The sequence below is a fragment of the Xiphophorus couchianus genome, chromosome 1 (genome assembly GCF_001444195.1).
Source record: "Xiphophorus couchianus chromosome 1, X_couchianus-1.0, whole genome shotgun sequence".
NCBI lineage: Eukaryota > Metazoa > Chordata > Actinopteri > Cyprinodontiformes > Poeciliidae > Xiphophorus > Xiphophorus couchianus.
In genome coordinates, this window is record NC_040228.1 from 23,888,716 (window position 1) to 23,916,045 (window position 27,330).

At 38.3% G+C, this 27,330-nt stretch overlaps 1 protein-coding gene across 11 annotated transcripts in view; it reads left to right on the forward strand.

The window, feature by feature from the left end:
- The window catches only part of camta1a (calmodulin binding transcription activator 1a), a 388,633-nt gene that overhangs the window by 353,352 nt on the left and 7,951 nt on the right, over positions 1–27,330 (forward strand). For 5 of the 11 annotated variants that reach the window (XM_028016512.1, XM_028016504.1, XM_028016540.1 and 2 more), the window contains 11 exons: positions 18,378–18,574; positions 18,718–18,914; positions 19,001–19,079; positions 19,181–19,529; positions 20,385–20,860; positions 22,708–22,886; positions 24,011–24,254; positions 25,007–25,078; positions 25,172–25,192; positions 25,280–25,479; positions 25,768–25,842. In XM_028016512.1, the coding sequence (XP_027872313.1) occupies positions 18,378–18,574; positions 18,718–18,914; positions 19,001–19,079; positions 19,181–19,529; positions 20,385–20,860; positions 22,708–22,886; positions 24,011–24,254; positions 25,007–25,078; positions 25,172–25,192; positions 25,280–25,479; positions 25,768–25,842 (2,089 nt within the window). The other 6 variants (XM_028016526.1, XM_028016520.1, XM_028016579.1 and 3 more) reach the window with 4 other exon arrangements.

Genomic DNA, 27,330 nt, shown 5'->3' on the forward strand with positions numbered 1-27,330 from the left:
GAGAGAACAGACTGGTTTGAGATTAATGGAAAGCAACTGTAGCTCGTGTAATCTCTCTCTACAGCAATTGTGTGCTGAAAACCATCTCTAAATGAAAAATATGTCAAACTTTGAAGCAGCTGAAGACCAGACTGGTTGCTGCTCCTGTTGGCTAAGAACCAAGTTGACATTAACAATATAAATGTATAGATCCGTCCTTCATTTGGCTGTAAGCTGGCAGCATTGTTGCCTTGCACCAAGAAGGTTCTAGTTTCAGAACAATCAGTTGCAGTCTGAGGTGTTTCTGCAGGGAGTCTGCATGTTGTCCCTGTGTTTGCGTGAAGTCTGTCATCTACTCTGGCTTCCTCCCACAGTCTAGAACCATGACTGCTTGGTTAACTGACTAACTCCTGCGGAGGGCTTTCTAATTGATTTTTACTTGTTAGCTAAGTGAACTGTCACTGTGTATAAAATATGTTTGGCATACAGTCTGTGTTTACAAATGCTTTATTGGTCATGTCAGATTTAAAAGTAAATATAGTAAGAATAAAATCACTGATTTGGCTCTTTATTTGGCATGATGCATAAATAGAGATTATGTTTGAGGTTTTAGTTCACATGATCTTTTATTCCGTTTTGGTTTTGAAAAATTCTATGCCCCAATGATGTCATTGGGGCAAAAAGAACAGCTACTGTATGAGACAACAAAAAGAACTTTGACTTTTCGACTGTACACACACAAAAAAAAAATTATTATTGAGCCATTTTCTGGCTGGTTTGACCTGAAGATTTATCTGTTGTCTGTGGTATGTTTATCATCTGAATTTGCAGCTATTTAGAATTTATTTTATTTTACAACCATTATTTGCTCTTGCTTTGGTTTAAATCTGCCCTGCATCTGAGTTTTAAAAGATTTTCATTGTTTTACCATTTGTTTTTTTCCATTTGTTTATTTTTATCCATTATTTTAGTTGATTTATTTTGATTTATCATCTGATTATTATATTAGTTATTGTAAATATTTATGTACTTTTTAGCATTTGCTTTTACTCACCTTTTATTAATCATTTTTTTTCTAATTTACTAAAGAATATCATCCCTTCTTTGGCATCTTTGGTTTTGATATTTGGTATTTGGTTGTGATGCTTTTTGTGTTTTTTAGTGTGTTGCTATGTAATAACCTCTGTGGGGTTATTGGGTTCGCTACCATATGATGTGAAGCTAAGGCATCTTTCTGCTGGAAATGTGTGGGATTCTTTTGTTGTTTTTGTTTAATCAAAGGGAATTGTTTGGATGCTTCTTTTCTGTAAAGCACTTCACATTGCTGCACTGTATAAAAAAAGAGCTTTATAAATATAGATAAAATTTGACTAGTTGATTGATTGCTTTCAGATGGACATGAATCATAATTATGTGGCTAGTTTTGCAAAGAAATACTTTTCTTTCCTCTTTTGTGGATTAGTTATAGTTGTAGTTTCACATTCAAACAATTAATGTCTGTGTATCAGTGAGCCTGCTGTAGGTCTTCATGATGCATATAAAAGCCATTAAGTGTTTGCATGCGTGTGTGTGTGTGTGTGTGTGTGTGTGTGTGTGTGTGTGTGTGTGTGTGTGTGTGTGTGTGTGTGTAGCTGCTGGCAGAGGTACTGCTGCAGTGTTTGAGCATTGACAGAATAAAGTAGGGCACGATGAACTACAGGCTCACAGGACAGCTGCATTGCAGACAGCCCTTCAAGGAGCGCTAGTGAGAAATAGAGACCTGCATGGCGACTCACATACATGGCAGCATGATTAGATCCCTCCGCCATTCATACCCTGCTGCCTAACTGGCCCATTCACAGAAGCAGCTAAGGAGGAGCCGACTGTCTCAGGGAAAACACAACCCACCCTATTACTTTAGCTATGTTAACTCCTTGCACACCATATCTTACAGTTTGTTGTGTAACGTCATGTTTGTGTCTATTTTTAGAACAGTGGTGTGTTGTAATAAGCGGTTATATATGTAATGTTTGGCTGTTTTTTTTATTTAAGCCTGGATCATATGGGATGGAGGGAAAATCATTTGTGACATTTTTAATAACTGGAAAAATTCCAAATCGATCAGTTTTGTTTTGTCTACAATTTAGCAAAATAAGTTCTGTGCTTTCTGTTCATAGTTACATTTATTTGTAGAAAACTGGTCAGATATTGACAAGGTATGGTTATGTTCATAACGGTAATTTTTGTAATGTTGATAATGGTTATATTTATAACAATACCTGCCGGCTGTGAGAGAAGACATATTGTGATTGTGTGGCAGACGTCACACCCACATATCAGAATAGTTAGTGACTAAAACGAAATCATATTTTTGGTGTTTTTGATATTATTCTTTATTACATTATTCTCATGGCACTCATATTAAGCAGTGGTTTAAACACAGTAGGAATGATGTAATGCTGAAAGCATATATCATAATTTTTCACAGATTCCATTCTACTGGTACTTAAACATTCCTGCAAGTAATGCCCATATCTTTTATCTAAACAGTTATCAATCTTGCAGTATATGTCAGTGATGCTTTTTGAATAATAATTCAAATACCCACACTGAATTAAAACTAAGTCTGCTTTAATATAATGTAAATTTATGTCAATTTTTGATCATATATTCCAAATTTATCTATAATGTTGGTATTGGGGTTCAGAAGAGCAGACTTTGTAAGTATAATGATCTTTAAACCATTTAAGGTACACTGAGAATTATTCTAACAAGAACTTTTATTAAGTGTCTCAAAATTTAATATAGCATGTAGATTTTTACTCTGCAGCAAAATACATCAACATAGACAATACTGTTTTTATTTTTTTTTTTGCTCTTGTCAAAAATATGACACTATTTTATACGGATTTCTTGCTTTTCAAAAAGAAATTAATATAATATCCAAGAAAATACATGAAACTTTGCATTCTTATGGCTGTTGTGATGGCACAATATTTTGAATTGAGAAATATTTTACCTTTGCATGTTTTTTAGACTCATTAGCAATAATTAAGAATTTTGTCTTGTTATGGAATACAACATTTCACATTAGAGACTACCGTGAATGTTTCACCATTAAAAATGTATAGTTGAAAAAATATTTCAGATCAGTAATTATATTTAAAAATAAAGTTTAAACCCCTTTGTTACCAAGCATCTTATATATTTGCCTTCATGAGCTACAAAGCCCTTCCACTGATCCACGATAACTAGTCAGGATGCCCCTAACACCTATAATGCTCATATTCCTTAGTAGCTTAATTGTTGGTTATACACATTTGCCAGTATGCTAAAGTGGCACAAGTATAAGAAGCTGCTATAAAAGGTGAATTAGCTCTAACTAATTACCGTCTCCTGGTGTAGTCAGCCTGCAGTCGGCTGCTTTACAGACACAAAGCTAAAAACTGCCTACTGTAGTTTATTTTAATAAGACCAATTGGCCACACTTCTCTTTTTTTGCGACAGAAATGTACAGGGGCTTTCTATCAGCCAGCTGACTAGAAGTATGCAGCTATAGTTTGGAAAGCAGCAGCACTACTGTGCAACTCGAGTTACTCTGGTGCTCTCTATGGTATCTCATTAATAAAACTTAGAACCATTCCAAGAGATATGATGGAAAATCTCAGCGTTTTTATTCCTTAAAACTTGAGAAGTTGTTTAGTAGAATTTGATTGCTCTTTTTTTCCATACCTCTATTGAAAAAGCATCACGAGTAATGTGATCACAAGAATATAATACTGGAAGGCAATTTATTTCTAGTTTTTTGGCTAGCCAGACTGCAGTCAGCTGCTTTAAAATTCTGCTTGTATCTTTCCAGCTGTACATCTGTGTTATCTTAAAAAGAATGATGGATGCCACTGCAGCTTCCTCCCCATGAGTGACGAAGTGTTTTGCTAAATTAAATATTTCCAGAAAGCTGAGTTGGTCTTTCTTTCATCTGTTAGCAAAGTGTAGGAGTCTGCTTTAAGCCAACTGACTGGCAGTGTGCAGTAACAGTTTGGGCTGGAGCAGTGCAGGAGACACTGCATTACATCATACTCCATACAGTTTTAGAAGCCTGTGACACTTTCTGGCATCTTAAACCACATGACTCAGGGTTTTAGAAGTTGAAACCATAACTTTTTAACCCCGTCTGTACATGGCTCATGTCTAAATAAGAGCTAAAAATTTCTAAGTGAATAGATGGAATCGGACTTGGCCTAAAATAAATAAGGAGCTTCCAGCAGGCAGCGTGTGTGAGACAGTGCTTCAGCACCACACTGCGTGGAAAGCAACTGTTGCTGAGCGCGCTTTAAAAATCCACGTGGGTTGACAGTAAGTTTGTTAAAGCTTGAATCCTTGTGGATCTTGTCCGCTCTAGTAACCATTAAATCCACGTTTGTCAGGGTAGAGTGTCGCTATTTGCACTCCTTACAACTATTATGCCCTGTTTGGAGGCACAACAGACACCGTGACTCCCAGAGACATTAATGTGGCAGCCTCTGTTTCCTTTCCCAAGCTTCTATAGTCAGTCTACTGATTAACGGGCTGTGGGTCTGGCGAAGCGGCATTCGTGTCAATATTTAGTGCGGGTCCGCAGCGGTGTGCCGTTCGGCTCTGTGAGTTTCCTCTCCCATGGAAGACTAACTGTGCTGTGATGTGCTAATGGCACCGCTGCCTGCCTGCCTGCCTTGATTTGTCATAATGCAGAGTGGGGGAAGGGGCGCTTTTTCTCTGCAGCACTGCAGGTACGGAGCCATAGGCAGGACAGAAAAGCTCTCGGAGCCGCAGAGCCGCTGCCACATAAAGTCCCCGATCCCAGATCCGGCGAGCCGAGCGGCGGCAGAATTAGAGCCCCGCTCGGAGACGAGCTGACCGTCAGTGATTAAGAGAGCCTTATTGACTGTACCGAGGCATGACAAATGGCAAAGCGTGTACACACAATGCAGGCGCCGAGGAGGAGTGGGCGTGTTTGGGTAAACATGGCAAACTCCCGCGGTTAGAAGTGGCTCTGGTTTAAAACATCAGATCGCGCTGCGGGAAGAAACGCTTTTCACGCGTTTGTGGGAGAGACTCCGTGTGAGGGCGCACGAAAAAAAAATCTGGTTTGATTTTAGTTGAACAAATCTGCTGGAACTGCGATTTCTTTTTTAAAAAATATATATATATATATAAAATTTAAAAGAGCGAGTAGTTGCGGAGCGCGACTCTTGAAGGAAACGCAACAAAGCGGGAATCAGGGCGTCTGTTTACCGGCTGCACGTGCGCACAACGTTTTCCTCGCGGCGGTATTTGTCATTTTACTGCAGGCTGGGGGTCGCAGCGACTACTAGAAACACGAGGAGAGCGTGCATGTGCGCGAGGTGAAACAAAGTGAAGAGGAGAGCAGCAGGAGGAGGAGTGGGCTATTAGAGGAGGAAGAGCATGAGCGGTCTTCTTCTCCTTCTTTCTGCACGCCGCTCTTTTCCTTCACTTTGTTCTATTGTTGACGAGTGATCTGTTGAGAGTCAGACTCAGTCTACACCAAGGATATATATGCTGGTTTTTTCTGTTGTTTTTCCTCTACGTGTAGCAGCATGCTTTAGAGTGGCAGGTTTGAAAGAAACGCAGCCCTGCTTGGACTTCTCTGGGTCAGGATGCCAGTGAATGACACCTGCATTTCCAAACAGACAAAGGGGCTGTGTTTTTGGCATTAAGGTGGACTCTGCCAATGGAAAATAAAATAGAAGGTTAGAAGTGTTGAGCTCAACCTTATAACTGTAGTGCTGTGCTGTCTTGTGATTGTGTTGTCTTTGGGTTGCCTATTGTGTATGCCACAAGTTCCACGTTTTTTTCCTTCTTCTTCGTTGAGCGCCGCATGCAGAGTTATTCTGTTTTACTGTATTCCTGTAGTGGCAGTGCTGTAGCGGAGTTGTTTCGGCCACATGCTTACCAACTGTTTCATGCGTCAAAGCGCTCAGACTAAGCAACTCCTGACTCACGACTTGCGCTTCGTGCGTTTTAGGGCGACCTCCGAAACTTAAAAAAACAAACCATTCTCGGTCTTCTTTTAAAGTTATGCTTCAGGGTGCATATTTTCCAAATACTTATTTCTCCGGGTGTTTGTATCTGGATGGTGATAACCAAAGGGTCAGCGTGACCCAGGTGCAGTTTCACGTGTTGTTAGCGCAATGAAGGCTTGTCGCATCCATAAGCTCGGCTGAGTTTATCTGGGCCATGTGTGTGGCTGCTGAGATTCTCCACAGCTCAGACCGCTTTCAGCACCACACAGCCGTGAACAAAGACTTTTACAGCTTTATCTCCGTAGTTTCTGCTTGCCAGACTTTTCCAAACTAGTTACATGAAGATTCTTCTTGTGCATTACCTACCTGTTGCTCATGTGCAATGTTTACCAGTAATGGTGCAGTAAACTAAATGCATTTACTGCACTGTTGCCCGAAAGCCAGCAACAAAAAGGCTGCACAGTTTTGTTTATTTCTTATGCATGATAATAGTATCAGGAGTCGACCATGCCTTGCCTCTGCTTTGAGGAAAATCAGTTTCTGGTTTTAAAAGAAAACAATTGAGGACAGAAGACTTTGGAGGTGGCAGAAATGTTGTCTTTTAAAGCACAGCTCTGGAAAATGTGTAAAGACTACAACAAAATATGTAGCTTAATTTATATTTTTATTTTATTCAATAAACTGACATCATTCCTACCAAATAGAAATCCAGTTTCTGGCATTTATTTACAAAAAAATCAGTGTTTCCAGACCTCAAATATTGCTGAGAAAACTTTTGTATTCACTTTTAAAACACAACACTAATGTTTAAGCTAAGTAAGAGTTTAAAAATAAATATTAGATGGAGTAACATGAGTCTTGGCAGATTTTCACAATGCTCTTGGGTTCAGATGATCAGTGTTGCAATTGAACAAAAATTCTAGAATATAATGTCATTCGTGTAGAGATGATGATGGCAAAAAAAATGCATTGGTCTTATTTTTTCCAGAGCTGCATGGTTCACTAGTTCTGTTAAGTTTTTTTATGGATTGTAACTTGGAGCTTTTATAAAGTGTGACTACCGAACCTAACCACTGTAGTAGTTGTTCGTGTAACAGCTCCTCTGGTTTTACTTGTACTGACAGAAGGAGTAATTGTAGTTGTAGATCTGCTAACAGCAGCAATGTCATGGGAATTTTTCCATCTGCAGGTGATAAAGCACAGCAGAGGAGCAGGAGTACGATGATTTGAATTGAACTGTGCATTAAGGTGCTATAGGAATGAAGTGCCCTGTGCCACTTCATATGTACCCAGTAACCCTGAATCACCTAAGTATAGATAGTATTCTTACTATGACTGACTTCTCTCATGCATATAAGTTGCCTTCTGGGTTTTCTTTCTTAAAAATAGAGAAAAACAATGTTTTCCGTAGATATTCTATTATTCATTGTGGAAGTATAGTAGTGTAGCATCACTACGATAAATTGTAGTTGTTTACCTTTTCTGTGTAGTGTCCTCAGATGACTTTTTCTGTAAGCTAGCGCTGCATAGATGAATGGAAGTGAGTTTAAATCATGCGTAAAGCTTGTGTGAAGATTACTACTCTGGATTTTATTGCCATAATTCTGTGTGCTTTTGAGGATATGCATGTGTAATCTAAAATATGATTTACTCACTCCATGTCCATGCAGTTCCAGTTGTCTCTCCTTTCTAGCTATAAGTTTTGTTTTGAAGTTTGTCATTTGTACTTTTATTTCAAAAAGAGGTTCTAACTCTGAGTCAGATTTCCCAAAGATAAATTTACGGTGGCCCTGAGGTGCAAACCACTTCAACAAATTCAAAAACATAACAACATTATCATAACACAATTACAAAAGCACAATAACATTAAGAAAGCACAATTACAAATTCAAAAACACAGTTAACGAAGTTCATTAACGAAGCACTACAACATTAACAAAACGGAAAGGGTATGTTCCAGTTGGAGACCTGAGAGATCGCTGATTGGATGACAGTGCTTTTGAACCGGAAATTATTGCTTGAGCGGGTCTGCCTGTTGTTGCGATACTTTATAGCGTCCGCCATATTGAAAGTGGCTTATCTACCAGCAAGTTAGTACAAGTGAATGGGCCGAACGTCGTAAAGTGCCGCGCTGCAAAATATTTTAAGTTAATGAATGTCACTGACAGAATCTCTCACACACTATTATATTTAGGAATAAAAAAAATAATAATGACAATGTTAAAAACTTTTTGATGTGATTATTTAATTGTTTTGGGGCACAGTAATTACATTTGATACAGCTGAATCTGATAAATTATTTTTATTGATGAACACACACATACTTTAACAGTGGCCTATTGGTAAATTGTAATTGTGCTATGTTAATGTTGTGTTTTTGAATTTGTGGCACCTCAGGGCTACCATATAAATTGTATAGTTTCAAAATTACGTTGACGCCTTCACAATTTCTTATTTGTTTGCTGTTCTAACATAAGAATGAAAGTTAAACTTGAATTTACAATGATTTGTTGAAAAAAGATTAATATTGAGGCTTATACAGATTAAACATATGGGGCTTCATTTAGCCAGCAGTATGTTGCCCCTTGAGCTCTCTCTCTATTTATTGAGACATTTCATTTTTAAAATAATTCCTGCTCTCATCTTAAGTTGTTCTGTCTGCGGCTGTATAATTCAAGCTCATGCCATTTGTTTGCATAAACAGGAAGCTAAATGAAATGCACTTGTTACTGAACATCTGGAAAATACAGCTTGTCCTGTTCCTAAGACAAAAAGCCAATACAATTACTCCATTAGTATAAAAGCAGATGACAGTAAATCCCCTGGGTCTCCTCTCTTGGCATTTTACTTTCAGTGTGACACACTGAATCTATTGTGTCCAGACTGCACTCATATTGACTTATATAACTGGATAAATGCCAGAAGAAGAGGATGAGATGTGTTGAACACCTTTGACTCTTGTTAGAGATTATTATAATGTCTGGCTAAACTGGTGAAAAATAAAATGCAGCATATAAGCATTGCAACAGATATAATAATTCACAGGTGGCTTTTTTATGTTTTTATGCACAACAAGTGAGGTGAGGCTAAATGCCTGTTTGTACCTTAAAATGCTGTATTCATCACAAACGTCCATATTGTATTTACAGGTTTTCTGTTAGGTAAACCTTATGGTTCATATGTGGTAACTCTACACAGATATTGCAAAATTGTGAAGGAGAAAGAAAAGGGACTATTGTTTTACCTTTCCTTTCTTTTTGTTTTTAAATAAAAATCTTAAAATTATGGCTTACAACTGTATTCCACCCCCCTGAATGAAAACATTGCAGACTCTAGTTAAAGATGTTTTGAGCTGTGTCTCTTACAGTTTCACGCCTCTAGAAAGTCAAAAGTTTGCCCATTTTTCTTTAGCCAAGCTCAATCTGATTGGATACACAACATATGTGAACGTCAGTCCTCAACTTTTGCTTCATATTTTCAGTTTGATTTATATCTGGACTTTGTCTGGGCCATTCAAACACATGAATGTGATTTAAATTAGTCTAGTGTTGTCAGTGCTTGGGGTTGTGGTTTTAAGTGAAGCTCCTCCTCAGTTTTTAGTCAGTGGCAACTTCTGACAGGTTTTCATCCAGGAATGCTCTGTGGTTATCGCCGTTTATCTTCCTACTAATTCTGACCAGCTCCACAGCATAATACTGCCACCACTTTTAATGGTGAGTTCAGGGTGAAATAGTTATTTCTTGTGCCATATATGCAGACTCATTCAATAAACTAGAATATTATTGAAAAAAATATTTATGCTAGTAACTCAATTCCCAAAGTGAAACACATTCAAGTAATTACACATCAACTCATGTTTTACAGCCTTCATTCCTGTTAATAAGAAAGATTTTCCACCTGTATTTAATGAAAACACTACGTTCAAATTACAATATCTAAACAATCATCCAATACAATATCTGAACTAATAAATTAAGTTTTAATACAGAAATTTGGGCTTATTGAAATGGATGTTTACTAATGTTTGCGGTTTTCATAAGGTACTTTTAATCTGACAAATGAGCCTCTTTACAACACATACTGTAATTCATTGCACATGACTGCTTTATGTGTGACAAAAAACTATTTTAAATGTTTGCTTTAGGTGTCAGTTGACCAGAGCACATGTTCACCACATGGCTTGTGGAAGACAGGAAACAGGACTTTTTATGGGTTTCTTTCAATATGGACTTTCTTCCTGCAAGATTTTCATAAATACCACATTTGTAAACTAGAAAAAGTAAGGCCAAAAAATTGGGAGCACTAAATCTCCTCCAGATTTACTAAACATCTCTCTGCTGCCTCTCTAATTTCTCAGTTTAGAGCTCCTTTGGTTTGCAGTCCAGCCATATTCTTTCCATTTTTGGATTGCGGATTTAATATCCTTCATTGAGATGTTTAAAGTTTATCTCTCTAACTCTGACCTCCCTGATATGTGGTGCTAATTTATTCTGATATGACGCATCTTAACTTAATATGTCACATCTAAATGCAAGTTTTCACTGGCTTTTATTTAGGAGTGTTAAAGTACTGAGGACTAGACTAAAATCTAAGATTTGTATTTGTTGAAAAAAAAGTATATAAAACCATTTTCCTTCCTCTTCACAGTTATGTGCTACTCTGTGTTGGTGCATCTTAGGGGGAAGTTTGTCTCCTGCATGTTTTAGATGTTTTCATTGTTGAAGTCACTTGACTGAAATAAAAATTGAATGAGAATTAAATTATTTTTAATCAGGTGTTAGAGCAGGGGCACTTGATAAAACTTGCGGGAACCAAGTTTCCGATTTTTTGGTAATAAGATTACAAATATATAAATGTTTCAGGGATGTGACTCCATTTACAAGGCACAGATCTCTCTGTAGCTGCAGAGAGATCTAAAACTACACCTTTAAAATTATTATTGCATTTGTCTGTCTCCAAACCTTGTAATACATCAGATGAACCATCCGCTCAGGGTGTGCCCTGCGTCCCGTCCCACCGCTGGCCACAAGTTAAAGAAACCGAATAGCAGATGATTGGACAAATAGATTCTAAACAAATTATGGATATCTCAGTTACATGGTCTTGATCTTTGAGCAATTAAAATCTTACTCAATCACTGCTCTTAGAAGAACTTAAAGCGAGGATAGTATGTCTTTGATGCGCACACTGCCATGTCTTCCAGCTGCGAGGGCGGCTGACAGATGGTGTGGCCTCTTCCTCTCCATGGTCACAAATACTAGCCCCTGTCAATCAGCCCACACAAAGACCCAGAGGGAGGTCGGCCTCTGGTCCTTCCATAGGGTTTACATCTGAGGATGTGCGTAGCTGCAGGAAGATAATGAGGTTCAGTTCTGAACTTGATTGGCATGAACAGGACCAGAGGTTGGGATGTGAGGATTAAAGATGTTCCGTCATAGTCAATCAGAAGTGAGCTCTTTCAGGTTGAAAGATGACAGCCTTTCTTCAATAACAAACCCAAAGTATGGCAAGCGGAAACGCAATTTATTCCTAAGTCAAATTGATGTGGTTGTTTGTCGAGGTTTTTGTTCTGTGCTGTGTATTGACATTATGTGGTAAAGACTTGTTAATTTCAGTGATTTACTGTTGAAATGGTACAACAGTAAGGTCCATAAATCTGTGCTTAGACTCTCCAGCTCCACTCCAGCAGTTGTAGTTCACTCCAGTAATAGTTTGCCTGCTCTCATCCTTGACATTTCTAAGTAGGGTCAACTAAATTCTCCATCCTGCTTCACCAGCAGACCCCGTCTTGTCATGCACTGTAATTCCTGCCCTTTTCTATTTTCCCCTATTCCTCTTCATGAACCTCTTCTTGTCTCCTGTCCTGTTCTCTTTTCCTTTCACTCTGGTGTTGGTTTACTCTCGCTCTTCCCCTGCTGTCTTCTTTCTTCCTGTGGCCCCTTTGCTCTGACATTAGGCTCTGCTGGGTCTTAATAAGCAGTGCTGTCCTTTATTCCCTTATCCCTGAGTATATCAACCTGTCTCATGAGAAGCTGCTGCCATGTCCTAGAGCTGTCATTGATCAGATACTGTAGACCACTGTAGATTATACCATAGAAAGTCCTCTGATCCTTGCTTCTCTCTCAGGGCTCCGGTGCCCTTTGACAGAACCTGGAGTTAAGAAAACAGCAGTCATGCCTTGTCACAAATATTATAAAAACCCATAAAGAACACCTTAAACTACAATACTTAGAAACTGATTAGAGAGATTTTCCTCGAACAAACTGTGACTTTCTCAGTTTCTCCTCTTTTGCTAAATTTGGCTGCAGCACAGGGTCACTCATACTGAGTTTCTGCTGAATGATTCCTCCTGTTAAAATGGAGCCATTAGATATGAATTGGATCTGTTTGTCTTGTAAAGCGACTTCGGCTGAAATTTGCTGTGACTTGGTGCTGTGTAAACAAACAGAACTTAACCAAAAAATTTAATAGAATATAATTTAGAAACATATCTACATTTGTTGCTCGTTGATAGTTTTACTATTCTAATCAGGGTGAATTTAAAATATCCCGATAAAGTTACCAAATAACTTCATCTCAAATCCTACCTCAATTTACAATCTGTTAATTGTTTTACCCCATAACAAGTCATTTTGGATCCGTTTATTTCTATTAGGTACTTTTAAATAATTATGTAGATGTGAAAAAATATTAAAATGCAAATTTTATGTAATATTTCTTTGTAAATATTAAACCAGTTCCAGCAGTTCTCTGTTTAGGCCATGTGACTTATGATCCTGTGATCAAATCAAAATAAGTGAGTTAACTCCTGCTGGGAGATTTATCAGAGTCACATCAGTTCATTCCCTTTCTCTAGACTTTGAGTAAACATCATTTTCTAAAGTTCACTTTTGATGTTTTGCTCGACAATCACTTCACATTGTTTACAGATTATGTAGTCCTTGGGTAAAAAGTTCATTTCAAATTTATTTATTTAGGGATATTTATCTCCCCTGAGTAAAAATAAGCAGGTAATTTACAGACACTTTGCATACTTTTATCCCAGTGCAAATTATTTTTTCTTACTGCTCTGTAAAGCTCAGGGTAATTTGAGTTATATTATAATCTTTGTGGTTTCCTCATTTAACTTGCTTAGTTTTGTTTAGTGAAGCTGCTCCTGTACAGTCCGAGCTGCAAAAACACAAAATCTTACCAAATATTTTTGATCATCTAGTTTCTAGAGCAAAGATGTTACTACATTTGAAATAGGACAAACCTAGCTTACAAGTAACTTTTCAGACAGATGTAGAAGCTTGATTTAAATCAATAAGTCCTTAATATTGATTTTTTTTTAAAGTACTAGCTCCACTGGCAAATTATTTCACTTTAAATGAAATAAATTGGCACCAATGCTTAGTGATTTTTGTATCAATAATTTACTTACTCAAAATGAGCGTCTCTATCTTGCTGAAAAGTTACTTAAAGTTAGTTTTGTTGTCGTATTTCAAGTGCACTAAAATATTTGCACTAGATAGTAGACCAAACATCTAGGGTGATTTGCAATACTAGAATTTAAATCTGACAATTAGAATATGAACTCACTGTAGCTCAGACTTAGGAAGCAGAAATTGTTAAAATAGCAGTGTTTAAGTTATTAGATCTTAACATAAAAATCAAACAAAAGATTTTAAGTGGTTTTTAGCTTGTAGATTTCTGAATTGATGCTGTGTGATTTCCAGAGCCCTCGGGGCCCACAGCCCCATATTTCAGTTGTGCCTCTTGCTGGAGTTTCATGTTTTTTATCTTTGAGATCAATCCAGATTGCCTCAAGGAAAGAAACTAATAGCTACATACACATAGGAAAGTATGCAGCATATAATCGGGTCATCATTTACAATTTCATATTCACTTACGTAGAAAAATATTTCCAATCTTAGCTGTGTTAGTAGTTTTGATTAGTTTAATTTTCAGTAAATTATGTTTTTGCATAACTTGGAATTGAATGAGTTCGGGTCCACAGAGGGTTGAGATTGTAATGTTTGGGATTTAATTCAGTAAAGTAGTGAGGTAATTTCTATTTTAATGCAATGTTAAAAAGAAATGCGAGTAAATGTTTGTCTGGTTATGGTAGGAGATTATGGCATTCCAATAAAAGCATGAGAATAAATCTCCACATTCATTTACAGAAACTTTATAAAAGCCACTAATTTTACATTCAACTTGACTGAAAGAGCACACTTTAAATTTCTTACAGAGAGTTTTTAGTACATTTTTTGCAGGCAGGGCTGTTTTAAAATGCCTTGTGAAAATCTGGTCGTAATGTGTGACAATGACCACGTCTGCAACCGTGCACTGTCACAAGGGAGTAAACCAGAGAGGGGGAGGGCCCTCATGGCGTCACAGCGTTGTTACAGTACCGTTTGGCTGTTCACCTTCCCTGTCTCCTCCCACTCGTCTCTACCCCCATCCTCCCTCTGCAGTGAACGTGCATCGCATTTGGAGCAGCAGGCAGCAGGTGGAGATGACATCATCTGCACTGCAGCACACTGCAGCACTGGGTCTGAACAAAGACATGTCAGCCTACTGCTAACTATCCCCGACTCTTTCCCTCCATCTCTGCGTTTGTATCTCTTCCCACCGATTAGGCGAAAGCAAAATGAGAGCACAACCTTATATGAAGGCATGTGCCTCTACCTTTTGACTCCCCTCTCAACTCCTGCACTCAGACCAGAGTAGGCTGGCAATTCCTCACCTCCCTACCGTCCACAAGCCAATATGTTGATGGGCAAAGATAAATACGGCCTAATGGGAAGCTGTACAAACACTCTGAGCAGTTTGCTGTTTATTATGAAAATGACATGCTGATCTGACAGGATGCTCACCTAGGTAGTGTACAGCACACAGAGGAATTAAAGGCAGGGGCCTCATTGTTGTTCTTTCAGCCCATTTTTCACAGTGCAGCATACTGTCACAGAGAGCAGCAATTTATCAGCCAGTGGCATTATGCTTTTTCTTCCCAATGATAGAAGCTACTTGACCTCCTTTACTGTGTCTCACTGTGACATTAGCTCTCTATGGAGCCTTTAGCTGGGGGTGCCAAGACACCATAAAGCGCAAATGTCACCGGGTCATGCTGTGAAGGCTCCCCACCTCAAACCATCGGGTCCCTAATGCATCAGCGCTGGAAAAAAATGGCATGCAGGAAAAGACTTATAAATTTAATTTTTATTGTTTGTCTATCTACATTTTGTCTTGTATACTGGGTCCTTCTCCTCCCCTTCATCAATAAGCCAATAGCACACAGGCAGGGCATACACACACAGCCATTCTCTTGTCGCCTAGTTACCACTCGGCAGCAGGTTGCCACAGAAACGGCCTCATAGTAGCTAAATGGAGAATGCTAATGCAGTCTTCTATACTCCCTGCTGCAGTGGGCTCTCTGTCCACTGTCTGTACATGGCATACCTTAGGAGTGTGTACATGCACTCTGATGCTCATAAAGTGCCCATTTTTTGTTTTGTTTAACCGGACCATCTATGAGCTGCAATTTTTTTTATTTATAAAATATTTATAAATATTTTTATTTATTCCCAGCCGGTTTAAAGATTAGTGAATTGCTGAACAGCAAAATGTAAAGTGCTGTTTAGCAGAAAACTAGAAATTTACCCATTTTTGAAGTGACAACATGTCCTGCACCTGGTCGAAACTTCTGTATTGATAATGAGAATCCAAACTTTTGTCTTTATAAAGCATATTAAAGTTAAACTCTTTATTAGTGGGGTAGTTTGATAACTTTGCTGGTGAAAGACCCGAGCTACCAAAAAAGTCTGGTCTACTAACACAAATTAAGTCTCAAACTCTTTAGCAAAGATCATGAAGTTTGCTACACAATGTTGTTTAGAAATTAAAGGAGAAATGTAATTTTGTCATTTTAAACTGCTGACATACTGTTTTCCTTCTTACCATGTTTGATGTTAATGAAAATAAAAAGCGCTTTACAGTTCTTTACATACGCTATGCCATCACTATCTCATTCTGGGATTTATCTGTGGGAATCAACTGAGCATCTTCTGTGATTGCCCCCAAGTGGTCAGGTAGTGCAGTTAGTTATTAGCTGAAATAATAAAAAAGCAGGTCGGGCTAGCATCCCTTCAAGCATTTAGCATGCAGAAGTGAGCGAATTTGTATTTGTACAGATTAGCCTGAAATGTTGTATAGCAATCTGTTAGTTGCTGCAACATTGCAGTATAATTTTTTTAAATCTTAAAGGGGCGATTTGTATATGTGGTGAATATATTTTGTTTCATTCAGATGGGGGAGAGTAAAGATTATAAGATTACAATAATAAATATAAGTAATTTAAGATTTACTTATGGAATTGTTTTTTTTTTGTCTAGACTAAAAAGGCTTTAATTCATTGGACCCAAATGATTTTTAATCTTAGCCACCAATTATGTGAAGTATACTTTTAAGGGGATGCTGCGTAAGAAAGCTACACAGAGAATGAAAGGTATACCTGAGGAGAATATACAGCCAAGAAGGCTTAAAAGGTTTTGTAAAGGCTGATGAAAAACAACAACGCAGTCAATGACAGGGGAATCTAGGTAGAACGTTAGCTCTTAAAATCACTCACTTAATAGAATCAATATAAGATCAGATTTCTTGACATGTTTTTTGTAAATTTTGTTGTGTTATAAAAAATATCATTTTTTGTTGTGTTATAAAAAATATCATTTTTTGTTGCGCAGATGTCATATCTGTGGCAGTATAACCTCTCTGATCGCCACAAACCTCTAGTAAAATTCAATTCCTGTCATCAAATGCGCCTCCATCCATCTTGATGTGGGAAAGGTTGTTTTTTCAAGGACCTGAGATAGCTGTATAGGTTTTGATTTATGTTGTCCTGTCAGATTCTTAATCTCTTTTCCAAACAGGTGCAGGGAACAGGGCCATAATGGGTTGTATCTAATCAGCTGGAAAAGACCTTCAGTAGAATGGTATCTCTAGAGTCTTGTCTGAAGTGTGCTGTCTTTCAAATTTCGTGCGTGCCCTGGAGCTTAACAGCTCTGTAAAAGAGGTGTAATGTAGAAAGTCATTTACAATTGACTGATGGGATGTCTAGTGTGACTAACTTTGGTCAAATTTTTTTAAAGTTCAAAAATTAATCGGCTGTGTAATCTATCAAAAATATATCTTTTCTCTATTCTTTTTTTTTTCTTAAGCGATTTTTTCCCATTTATGCAAAAACCAAGGAAATTTCTCAGTATTTCAATATTAGTCAACACTAATATATTCTGTATTTCTTTATAATTAACAGAGCCAGTAATCAATTAAATTACACTTTAAAAGTAATTGTTAATCAAAGGTCTACTGTCATCTGACTTAATCAAGCAAATGTAACAGCATAATAAATAACAACAATGCTTATTCCACTCTGCAATTATAGACTAAATGGGGAAGTTTTAAAACTAGGAACTAAATGTTCAAAATGTTTTTATCTGATTAAAAAAATCTTTATAAAATGTAACAAAAAGGCATTTAGAATTTAACACAATAACTGGTGTATGTTAGGGCTGGGCAATATGACTGAAATTACAATATAAACATTTTATTTTAGCCAATATTGATAATTATTTATTAGATTTTGGTTTAAAGTCCACACTTTCTTCTCAAGCTGCTGTACTCATTTTCTTATTTCACTCAATGCATTTTATTTTTTTACATTTTTTAAGCAGCTGTGAGGGACAGTGGCAAAACCTGAAACTGTTGCTGCTCAAGTTACTCAACAGGTTGTTGCTAGGTAATCAGAGAGTAAGTGAGTTGCTAGGTAACCAAAGAGTAAGTGAGTTAGCTGAACATTCCATAAGATGTCCTTTCTGCTGATATTGATCATATGTCATTATTGTCATTTATTTATTATCCATCCTATTGTATGCAATAGTAAATATTCTGATTTGTCACATTTAGAAAAACTTGGAAATTCACCTTTTTTTTAATCATTTTTTTATAAAGCCGTTGTACATGAAAGATCAAATCGGAGGTGTCCGTGGGCACTCTATCCGTTTACTAATGTAATTTTTTTTTTTTAAGTTTCTCATCGATAGCATTTTCATTTTCACTGGACAGGTTATTTATAACATGATTATTATTGTATAGTAGGTTAATCAACTTTGCTTCCTCTGTAAAATGGAGTTGGACATTTGCTCTTAAATGGATGATTGTAAGCCTCCTGTTGCCACAGTGAGATCCCTGAAACTCCTCAAAGCACCATATTGGTGCAGCTTGTGGTGCGTACTGTGTGATAATTTGCGTTGTCAGGATTAAGGACTTTTGGTGCTGTAATGAGCATACTGACATTTTTGTTTCCTCACAGCTGATGCTGACGCGTTCTTCTTCTGTCTCCCACTTTCTGCCCAGATAACCAGTTCAGAATGTCAATCCTGGAGCGCTTGGAGCAGATGGAGAGGAGGATGGCAGAGATGGCCAGCCACCAGCAGGCAAGCAGTGCGGGGAGTGGTGGCGCTGGAGGAGGAGCAGGAGGAGGCGGAGGTGGGGGAGGAGTAGGAGGAGGTAGTGGAGGAGGGGCCGGAGGAGGGAACAATAGTCAGTCACAGGTAAAAAGCCTCATCATGCTGGACGATTATTGTTGCACGTGGCAGAACCCAAGCACATTCATTAAACTTTTCCATCACTTATTGATACAAATACTGCATAAAACAAAATATTTTTTAATAGCAGTTTGTGTTTTGTTTTTGAGTGTGCATCTGGCCAGACGCAGGCCAGCAGCTCCTTTGAGAGCCGTGTTGTAGTGGTCTGTGAGAAGATGATGAGCAGAGCTTGCTGGGCCAAGTCCAAACATTTAATCCACTCCAAGACCTTCAGAGGGATGACACTCCTTCACCTGGCTGCTGGCCAGGGCTATGCCACCCTCATTCAGACACTCATCAAATGGCGGTGAGAATGAAATTATCCAGCATCCGCCACAGTAATTCATCATAATAGTGCACCACAACAAATATCATTTTCTCTCTCTTATGCAGCAATAAGCATGCTGATAGTATTGACTTGGAGCTGGAAGTGGACCCTCTAAATGTTGATCACTTTTCCTGTACACCTCTGGTGAGTACCAAAGCTCTCCCTTTGAGGAAACAGTTTATAAATTACAACTTTTCACTTTTCTGACTTGTTTGCTGCTGTTCTTTTGTCTGTTTACAATCCAGATGTGGGCATGTGCGCTTGGTCATCTGGAGGCAGCAGTCGTCCTGTATAAATGGGACAGGCGGGCCCTTGCCATCCCAGACTCCTTGGGTCGTCTGCCCCTGTCAATTGCTCGCTCTCGTGGCCACACCAAGCTGGCTGAGTGTCTGGAGCAACTGCAGAGGGAAGAGCAGCAGCCGCCCGCCTCTCTACCGCCAACGACTCGGATGTCTTTCTCCCCAGCCCCCGATGCGCCCACCTCCGACAGCTGGATGGTCAGCTGGGCAAACGACAGCATAGTAGCACCTGGCAACAAGAAAGGAGGTCCTGCTAACACAATAACCACACCCAGCACCACCAGCCCCAACCCAGGTTAGTCTGATTACAGAAAGATTGCTGATAAGTGCGCTACCTGAAGTGCTAACGTTTTTCAGTTTTACCATGTTACAGTGACAAACCTCAATGTGTTTCATTGGAATTTTATTTAATAGGCCAAGACATGATTGTGGACTGAAAACAAAATGATTTATGGTTCATGTAATTTGTTTTAAATAAAAATGTAAAAAGTGTGGCATTTACTCTGACACCCAAATCAAAAACCAGTGCAACCGACTAGCTGTGAAGGTCATATACACTGCAAACCACATTTTACAGACATTTTTGTCTAGTTTCTCATGCCGATATTTTAGTATACTAAGATACTTAATAAGACAAAACAAACTTGCTAGTAAACTTTTAAAAGGACATAAGAACTTGCTTTAAATCAGTAATTCTTGAATATTGACAAAAAGGACTAGTTCCACTGGCAGATTTCTTTCTCATTTATATCATTTTTCCCTTTTTTTCCATTTAACATTTTTAAGTGAAAAGAGCTGCCAGTGGAGCTAGTACTTTTTATCAATATTTAATAATCTACTTCAAACAGATTCCTTTATCTTGCTGAAAAGCTGCTTGCAAGTTAATTTTGTCTTCATTCAAGTGTACTAAGATGCTTATATAAAAAAGGTGAAGAGAGTTAAATATAGAGCAAATCCTGGTAGAAAATCTGAAATCTGAGCCTGAAACATGCAGCCAGAGCTACAGTCAACTGGTTTTGATCAGAGCACATTGACATCAGATAAAATCCAGTAGAGTACATTGACATTTTGCAAGTCTGTAGTCTTGACTTAAAAGTGATAATGGAATCTTCAGCTAATGGTGTCACTTTATCTTTTTTTTATTTTGCAGATTTAAGAAGGCCGAGATCAGAACCTTCTAACTGCTACAGCAGCGAGGGCCAAAGAGATCTCCCGTTGGCTAAAAAACATAAACCTAACCCGGAATTATTTCATAATCGACCCGACAAGCCCATGTCTGTTCCTCTGAGCCTGGAGCAGCAACAGCTCCACAAACTGTCCTCCAGCACCAAGAGCATGTCCGCGGAGGGCCTGAGCGCTGACAAAAGTCTACCAACAGGAGGCAGCACTGGGACAACCAGGTGGAACTCCAGAGAGAGTTTCTCCCACAGCAGCATGGGGAAGAAAGCGCTGGGCATCAGTGGAGGCAGCAGTTTAGGAAAGGAGAAGCTGGTCAACCGACTGCGGCAGCGGGAGCAGCTGGGCATGCTGGTTATGGCGGACAGAGAAATGGCAGATTCAGAACTGCTGTCGTATCGAGAGGACCTGGAGAATCAGGACTGTCTCACGCAGATGGATGACCTACAGGTGAGCAGAAAAGAGTGAAATAGATCTTTCACTCTTTCACACCAAGATAGTTTACACACATCTTGGTGTGTAAACTCCAACTATATTGCAGCAGAAGGATAAATTTAACAGATGAACCTACATCTGGGCAACTTTATTACAGATATGAAATACATAGTCTTGTACAGTAACTGAGACAACACTTACAGTAGACTGCAAAGACAAAACAAAAAAATCTGATATATTAAGATCTTTACACAAGAAACTAGATCAAAACTACTTGGTAAGATTTTGTGTTTTTGTAGCGTCTGGACTGTTTTTATTGGCAACCCTGATAAAGAAAAGAAGAAAGAAATTAAATCTTAATCTTTCACTAAAATCTATATTTAAATTTTACAACTTAAAAAAGCATGTTAAGAAATAGTTTTTTACCAAAGCATTGGTCGCACACTGACAATTATTTGGCAGTATTTTTGCACAACCCACTTGGGCCAGACAAACAGGAATAAATCTTCATTTTTATCCTTTCTTCTTAGCACAATCTCTCTAAATAGTCCAGAGTCACTGCTTCTCTCTTCAGATCTCCATTCTTTGTCCTTTGGAAGGACATACTGATGACCTATTTTAAATTTTCTGTCCACCAGACTTTTGTTAAAACTCTCTGGTTATTTTTAAGGACTTTATGATGCAATGCCCTCTAACATCATGCCTCATAATGTATGAGGCATGATGTTTTTTCCACATTTTCATCCCTTGTTCCACCCCAAATCCAGCTGGTGCAAACTCTGAACATAGGATAAAAAGGCTTTTTCCTGACATGCCTCCCAAACAACCAACAGGTTGACAAATAAATGTTGTCTGATCTTTATTATGGAAACTTTTGACCTCCAGATGCCACACTATTTGCTTCAGGTCTCTAATTGTGAGCTTGGAAAAATTGAAATTTTGATCACTCTGCATGGTGGCAAGATATATTTGAGTCTTTGTCCAACTTTGTTGACCCCAACTTTAGCTTTATTAATTTTTAAGTTCTACAATAACCCACAGTTTCTGGGTTGAATAGTTTTCTGTTGCTTGGTCTAGAATAAGAACATGATTTGGACACTCTTTATGAAAAAGCCAAGTATCATGAACTAATATGCTCAAGTGTCCTTTTGAGTTAAAGTCACTGGGTGTTTGTGGTGTTATTTGCTATAAAATTTGAATAAAAGCAAAAGGCAAGATTGATAAAAACGAAATATGTTGTCTTGTACCTAACACTGTCCATATTAAAAAGATTTAGTTAGCAAAAAGGCTCCAACTTAAAATAAAGTCCATCTACATATACTGTCTCTGCTGGTGAGAAAAAATGTGTATTATTCAAACTAAATTCTTCCTATTTTTTCAAGTGGTTCCAACATACAGTATGTATTTGTCAATATTTATTAAAATTTAGTGAAAATGTGCAGACATGAATTGATTTTCTGCAAAGCATATGTACTATCAGAAGTAGGGTGCTGTATGGGTGCACAATATTAGCACTTCCTGCATTTGGTAGGTAATATACAACAAAGCAGCTTGGCACCATGTCAGTGACCATCACTGCATAATAAACTCTACTTATTGATTGTCTTCAACAGCCAAGAAATCCTTTCAGACATCCATATCAGTCTAATTACTCCTCCAACAGATTAAGTATTTCTAGCCTCTAGCAATTTCACTTTTATTATTATTATCTTCCGTCCTATTATTAAAATCCCAAATTATTGTCTCGGGGCCAAAAGCATTAAACAAGTATGCATAAGTAGTCTGCATGCATATATTATCGTGACGAAAATTAACTAGATAGGTGCTGACATTAGTCATCTTTGTTTTTCTCAAAACAACAGGTAAACATGATGACTCTGGCAGAACAAATCATTGAAGCAACACCAGAAAGAATCAAAAGGGAGAACTTCAGCGCTGCAGACTCTGGGCCTTTAGACACATCGGCGGTCAGCACCACCATGAACTGGCTAGCCAGCTACCTGGGAGACGTAGAACAGCTGTCAAGCATCATACACCTACGGTAAGGAGGACCGTGAAAAAGGGGAGATACAACGAACTTCACACTGCTGTGCTATATGCATAAACCAAGTTTGTTTTTGTTAAAAGATTCAATTTTGATGAATTATTTCATATATATACATTACAAAAACTCACCATGGGTTTGTACTCTTTTAAATACAACCTTTGATTTGTAGATGTCACAAGAAAACTAAAAGATATATTAAATAAAGTTTACATATTTGAGTAAAAACTGAGATTATGTTTCATTTGCTCAAATACAAAGAAATTGAATATAAGAAAAAAAAGAATTTGACATTTTTAGGGGCTTGTATTTCAAAACTCTTTTGAATGTCATCCAAAAATGTGATTCCTTAACAATTTAACGAAAAAAGACACAATGTTGAAGTGAGAAGCAAAAAGAAACACTTTTTTTCCAAATCCATGCAAGCATGGCTACTGTGAAAAGGTTTTTGTCCCCCGTAAAGATTTCTTCTGTTTATCAAACCTAAATATTTCAGATCATCCAACTTATTTTAATTTCCAACATAGACAAAATCTGTCAATTCTAAATTTATTTCCAAACCAATCTGTGATGAAGTAAACCTAAATTATTATATTTAATCCAACCCCACTGCAGGCATTTCAAAGTCAGTTTTTTAGGTTAAAATCTGGAAAATTAATATATTTCTGATGATCAAAATCAAATTAACAGTCATAAACATTCATGAGGACTCCTTCATATTCATGACGCGTGTTATGTCAATCTTATGCACACCCCTTCAAATAAAGTTTTTCTGAAATCTGTAAGGATGCAAAAGGTTTTTTTCACAGGATTGTAATTTAATCCAACAAATATGAAGGAAGCCATTAAAAGTGAAACTTTGCATTATTAGCAGAAGCCAATAAATTTATTCTGAAAATCTATTTATTGAATTATCAAATTTTGAGACTGCCTAAATATAATCAGTTGGCGGGCAAAATCAAGCTTAAAGAATACAGTGTTAAATTCAAACATTTTAGTAGCTGAAGTTTGTTTCTTTCTAATTTCATCTCATAATGTTAATGCAGATTTATAGAAAATAATATACAGAGAAGACTAAAATAGCTTAAATTAAAAATGATAAATTGTGCTTTTTTTTATAGATCTCTGTACAATGAGCCACTGACACAATCATCTAACCCTAACCTGAGTCCTCGGGGGTCTCCGCTCAGAGAGGGCCCGTTGGAGAGGACTGCGGTTCCTTCCCCGTCCGACTGGAGTGAGTTCATCAACGCCTCCAACAGCAAAGTGGAGCGAGACCTGGCCCAGCTGACTCTGTCAGATCCAGAGCAGAGAGAGCTGTACGAGGCTGCCCGATTGGTCCAAACTGCCTTCCGCAAGTACAAGGTACAGTCCCGGTGTTCAGGTCCTGAAAGTTGTCTATGCTGTAGCCCAGACTCATAGAGCTACAGGCTGAGGATTGGTGTAACTGGGTGGATCTGTTTTTGGATTTTAGGGATGAAGGATTCCCTTTAATCTGGCTATGGATTGAAGTTCAGCATATGTAACGTGGCTTATTACCTATTTTCTCTTGTGTTGTACTGTTTCTAACCATGGTTTCAACTGATTGATTTCAGTCTCTATATTTGTCTAATTCTCTGTATGTCTATTTTTAACTGTACCAGAATATTAAGAGGAAACACAAATCTGTCCCTGTGGTTCCAGCATGGAAAAGGTGGCTTGAGCAGAGCATGGCCTTGCTTAGGGGAGCTGCACTGACCCCGTATCCCTGCATTACTTAGACACATTTATTAAGCAATGAGCTCCCACTTTGTCTTTGTCTCTTTTTTCCTCGTTGCCCAGTCCCATTCCTGAACTTCCCACCCACCCATGAGATACTTTCAATAAGTTTTATTATCACAAACTGTTCACTGTCGTTCACAGTTGTCTTTAGCCCATCTGCCAGCTGATTCTGAGGTGACTCTGTTGGGCAGCAGCTCACTTCCTCCACTGTTTGACAGGTGGTTTGTCCACAAAGTGTGCTCTTTATCTGAGGCGGTCATGCGCTAACCATGACCTCGGCAAGCTACATATATCCTTTGTGGCAGAAAGGAGCTCCTACTGTAACTTCTTACCTGTTCCACTCTACTTTCCGACAGGGGCGGCCACTCCGGGAGCAACAGGAAGTAGCTGCCGCTGTTATACAACGTTGCTACAAGAAATACAAGCAGGTAGGGAACGAACGCCGCGATATTGTTTCCATGTCTGAATACGTTTAAAGAGCAAACATTCGAAACGCGTCTTTTTTTCCCCTCATTTACAAGCTGACATGGATAGCCCTAAAGGTAACTTGTTGGTCATATTCTAGCATGAAGCCACAGCACGACTGTCATCGAGCGAGTCCTGACGTGTCGATGTGTTTTTGTCCTTAGTATGCACTTTATAAGAAGATGACGCAGGCCGCCATCCTTATCCAGAGTAAATTTCGCAGCTACCACGAACAAAAGAAGTTCCAGCAGAGCAGGAGGGCGGCTGTACTCATTCAGCAATACTACCGCAGCTACAAGGAGTTTGGGAAGCTGAAGCCCCATCACCGCGGGGCTGCTGCCGCCCTGGTGCAGCACAAACTGAGGTAAACACCAAGTAACAGGGTGTATCCGCTCTGCTGTAGACTGTAGGATGCGGCAAGAAGCACTTCATCTTGCTACATAATGATAAAGTGACAGTTAAATTATGAGGCTTGTCTGCAGGGCTGAAAAATGCTTAATGTCTTGAGTCATTTATCAACAAAATCATTAGCAAAAATAAGTTTGAGAGATGATGTGTAATCTCTTTTTGCTTACTAAATACATTGTGATTTAGATTTTTTTTTTTTCGCTGAGTGATAAAGTTAACTCAAAGTGCTTCTGCTGCTTCATAGAGGGAGTCTGCTCACGAAGAGGCAGGATCAGGCTGCCAGGAAGATCATGAGGTTCCTACGACGCTGCCGCCACAGGTAGGTCCAGACAGCGACCCCAGCCAGCACTGTCAATAAAAGGGCTTTTCAAAAGTATTCACACCCCATCAACCGTTTCATAACTTTTCAAGTTCCAACAATAAACGTCAATGTGTTTTATTGGGATTTTATGTGTTACACCAACACTAAGTGTAGTAGTCTATAGTGGACGTTTGTAGTCAAGCCCCTTTTTCTCTGGTAACCCTAAATAAAGTCCACTTCAAATAAACTTGACCTGTATGACTGAATCTTAGGGGGAATACAAATGTTCTGTGAAGGTCTAAGAAGTGGCTTAACGTTGACCATATAATTGGGCGATTTGATATTTTGAAAATAAATTTGCTTAAGGAAAGACGGCAATTTGGAAAAACTCGTTTAAAAGCTTTGGTGCAAGGATGAGTGTATCAAAATTGATTTATTTTGCAAAACTGCAATGGAAACTTTTTTTTTTTGCACCACACCACATGATGGTGTCACTGGCGCAAACTACAAAGAAGGTGAGAGGAAGCAGTTGGAAGATTACAGTGTGCCATGTTTTTTTAATGACTTATTGACGTGTGATTTTAATTGCATTTCTTATTTAATGAACACATCGTAATTGTGACATTAGCGGAATATTGACAAAGTTTTGCACATATTTGTCATGGAAACACAGCTAATGTTACTAAATGAGAAGCATCATGAAAACCAAGCAATACTGAACAGTCAATCATCTGAAAACTAAAACAACAAAACCACACAGTTGCCAATCTTTCAAGACATGGCCGCACGCCTTCAACTACAACTGACAGGCCATAAAAAGTTCAGTTCATAGTTTACAGCAAGCAACTTGAGGACGTAATTCACATCAAAATAAAACAAAATGCCCTTCATGCAAACTTTATGTGAGGTGCAACAGCCTAAAAAAAACTTTCACAGCATGAAAAACTGTGATGACAGCATCATGTTTTCTCAGCAGGGACAGAAAACCTGTTTTGAGGTGATAGGAATATAGATGGAGCTAAATTCAGAACAATTAGGAGAAGAATTGTGTCTGTACAAAGGAACAGAGGGGTCACCTTCCAACAAGACAACGATACTGGACAAGAATTAAAAATGTTTCTTTTAACGTCCATCCAGTTTGCTACTTTGTGCTATCCTATCGCATCAAGTCCCAATAAATACATTGATGTTTGTGGTTTTAACGGGTCAAACTGTGGAAAAGTTTGAAGGGATGTCAATCCTTTTGCTCTACACTCCAAATAAACGTCTCCGTTTCTGCTGGCTCGTCACACAGACGTGTAGTTTCCATTTAAATAATCAATAAGCCACAATAAAAGTTACAGCAGCAAGTACACCCCTGTCTAATACCACTTAACTTTCAATCATTTCCCACCGTGGTGATATTGCACAGTGGTGTTCTTTCTTCACCACTACTGTAACCAGATAATTTTGTCCATCTCTCTTTTTTTTTTCTTTGCTTGGGTGTGTTAGATTTAATTATTTATT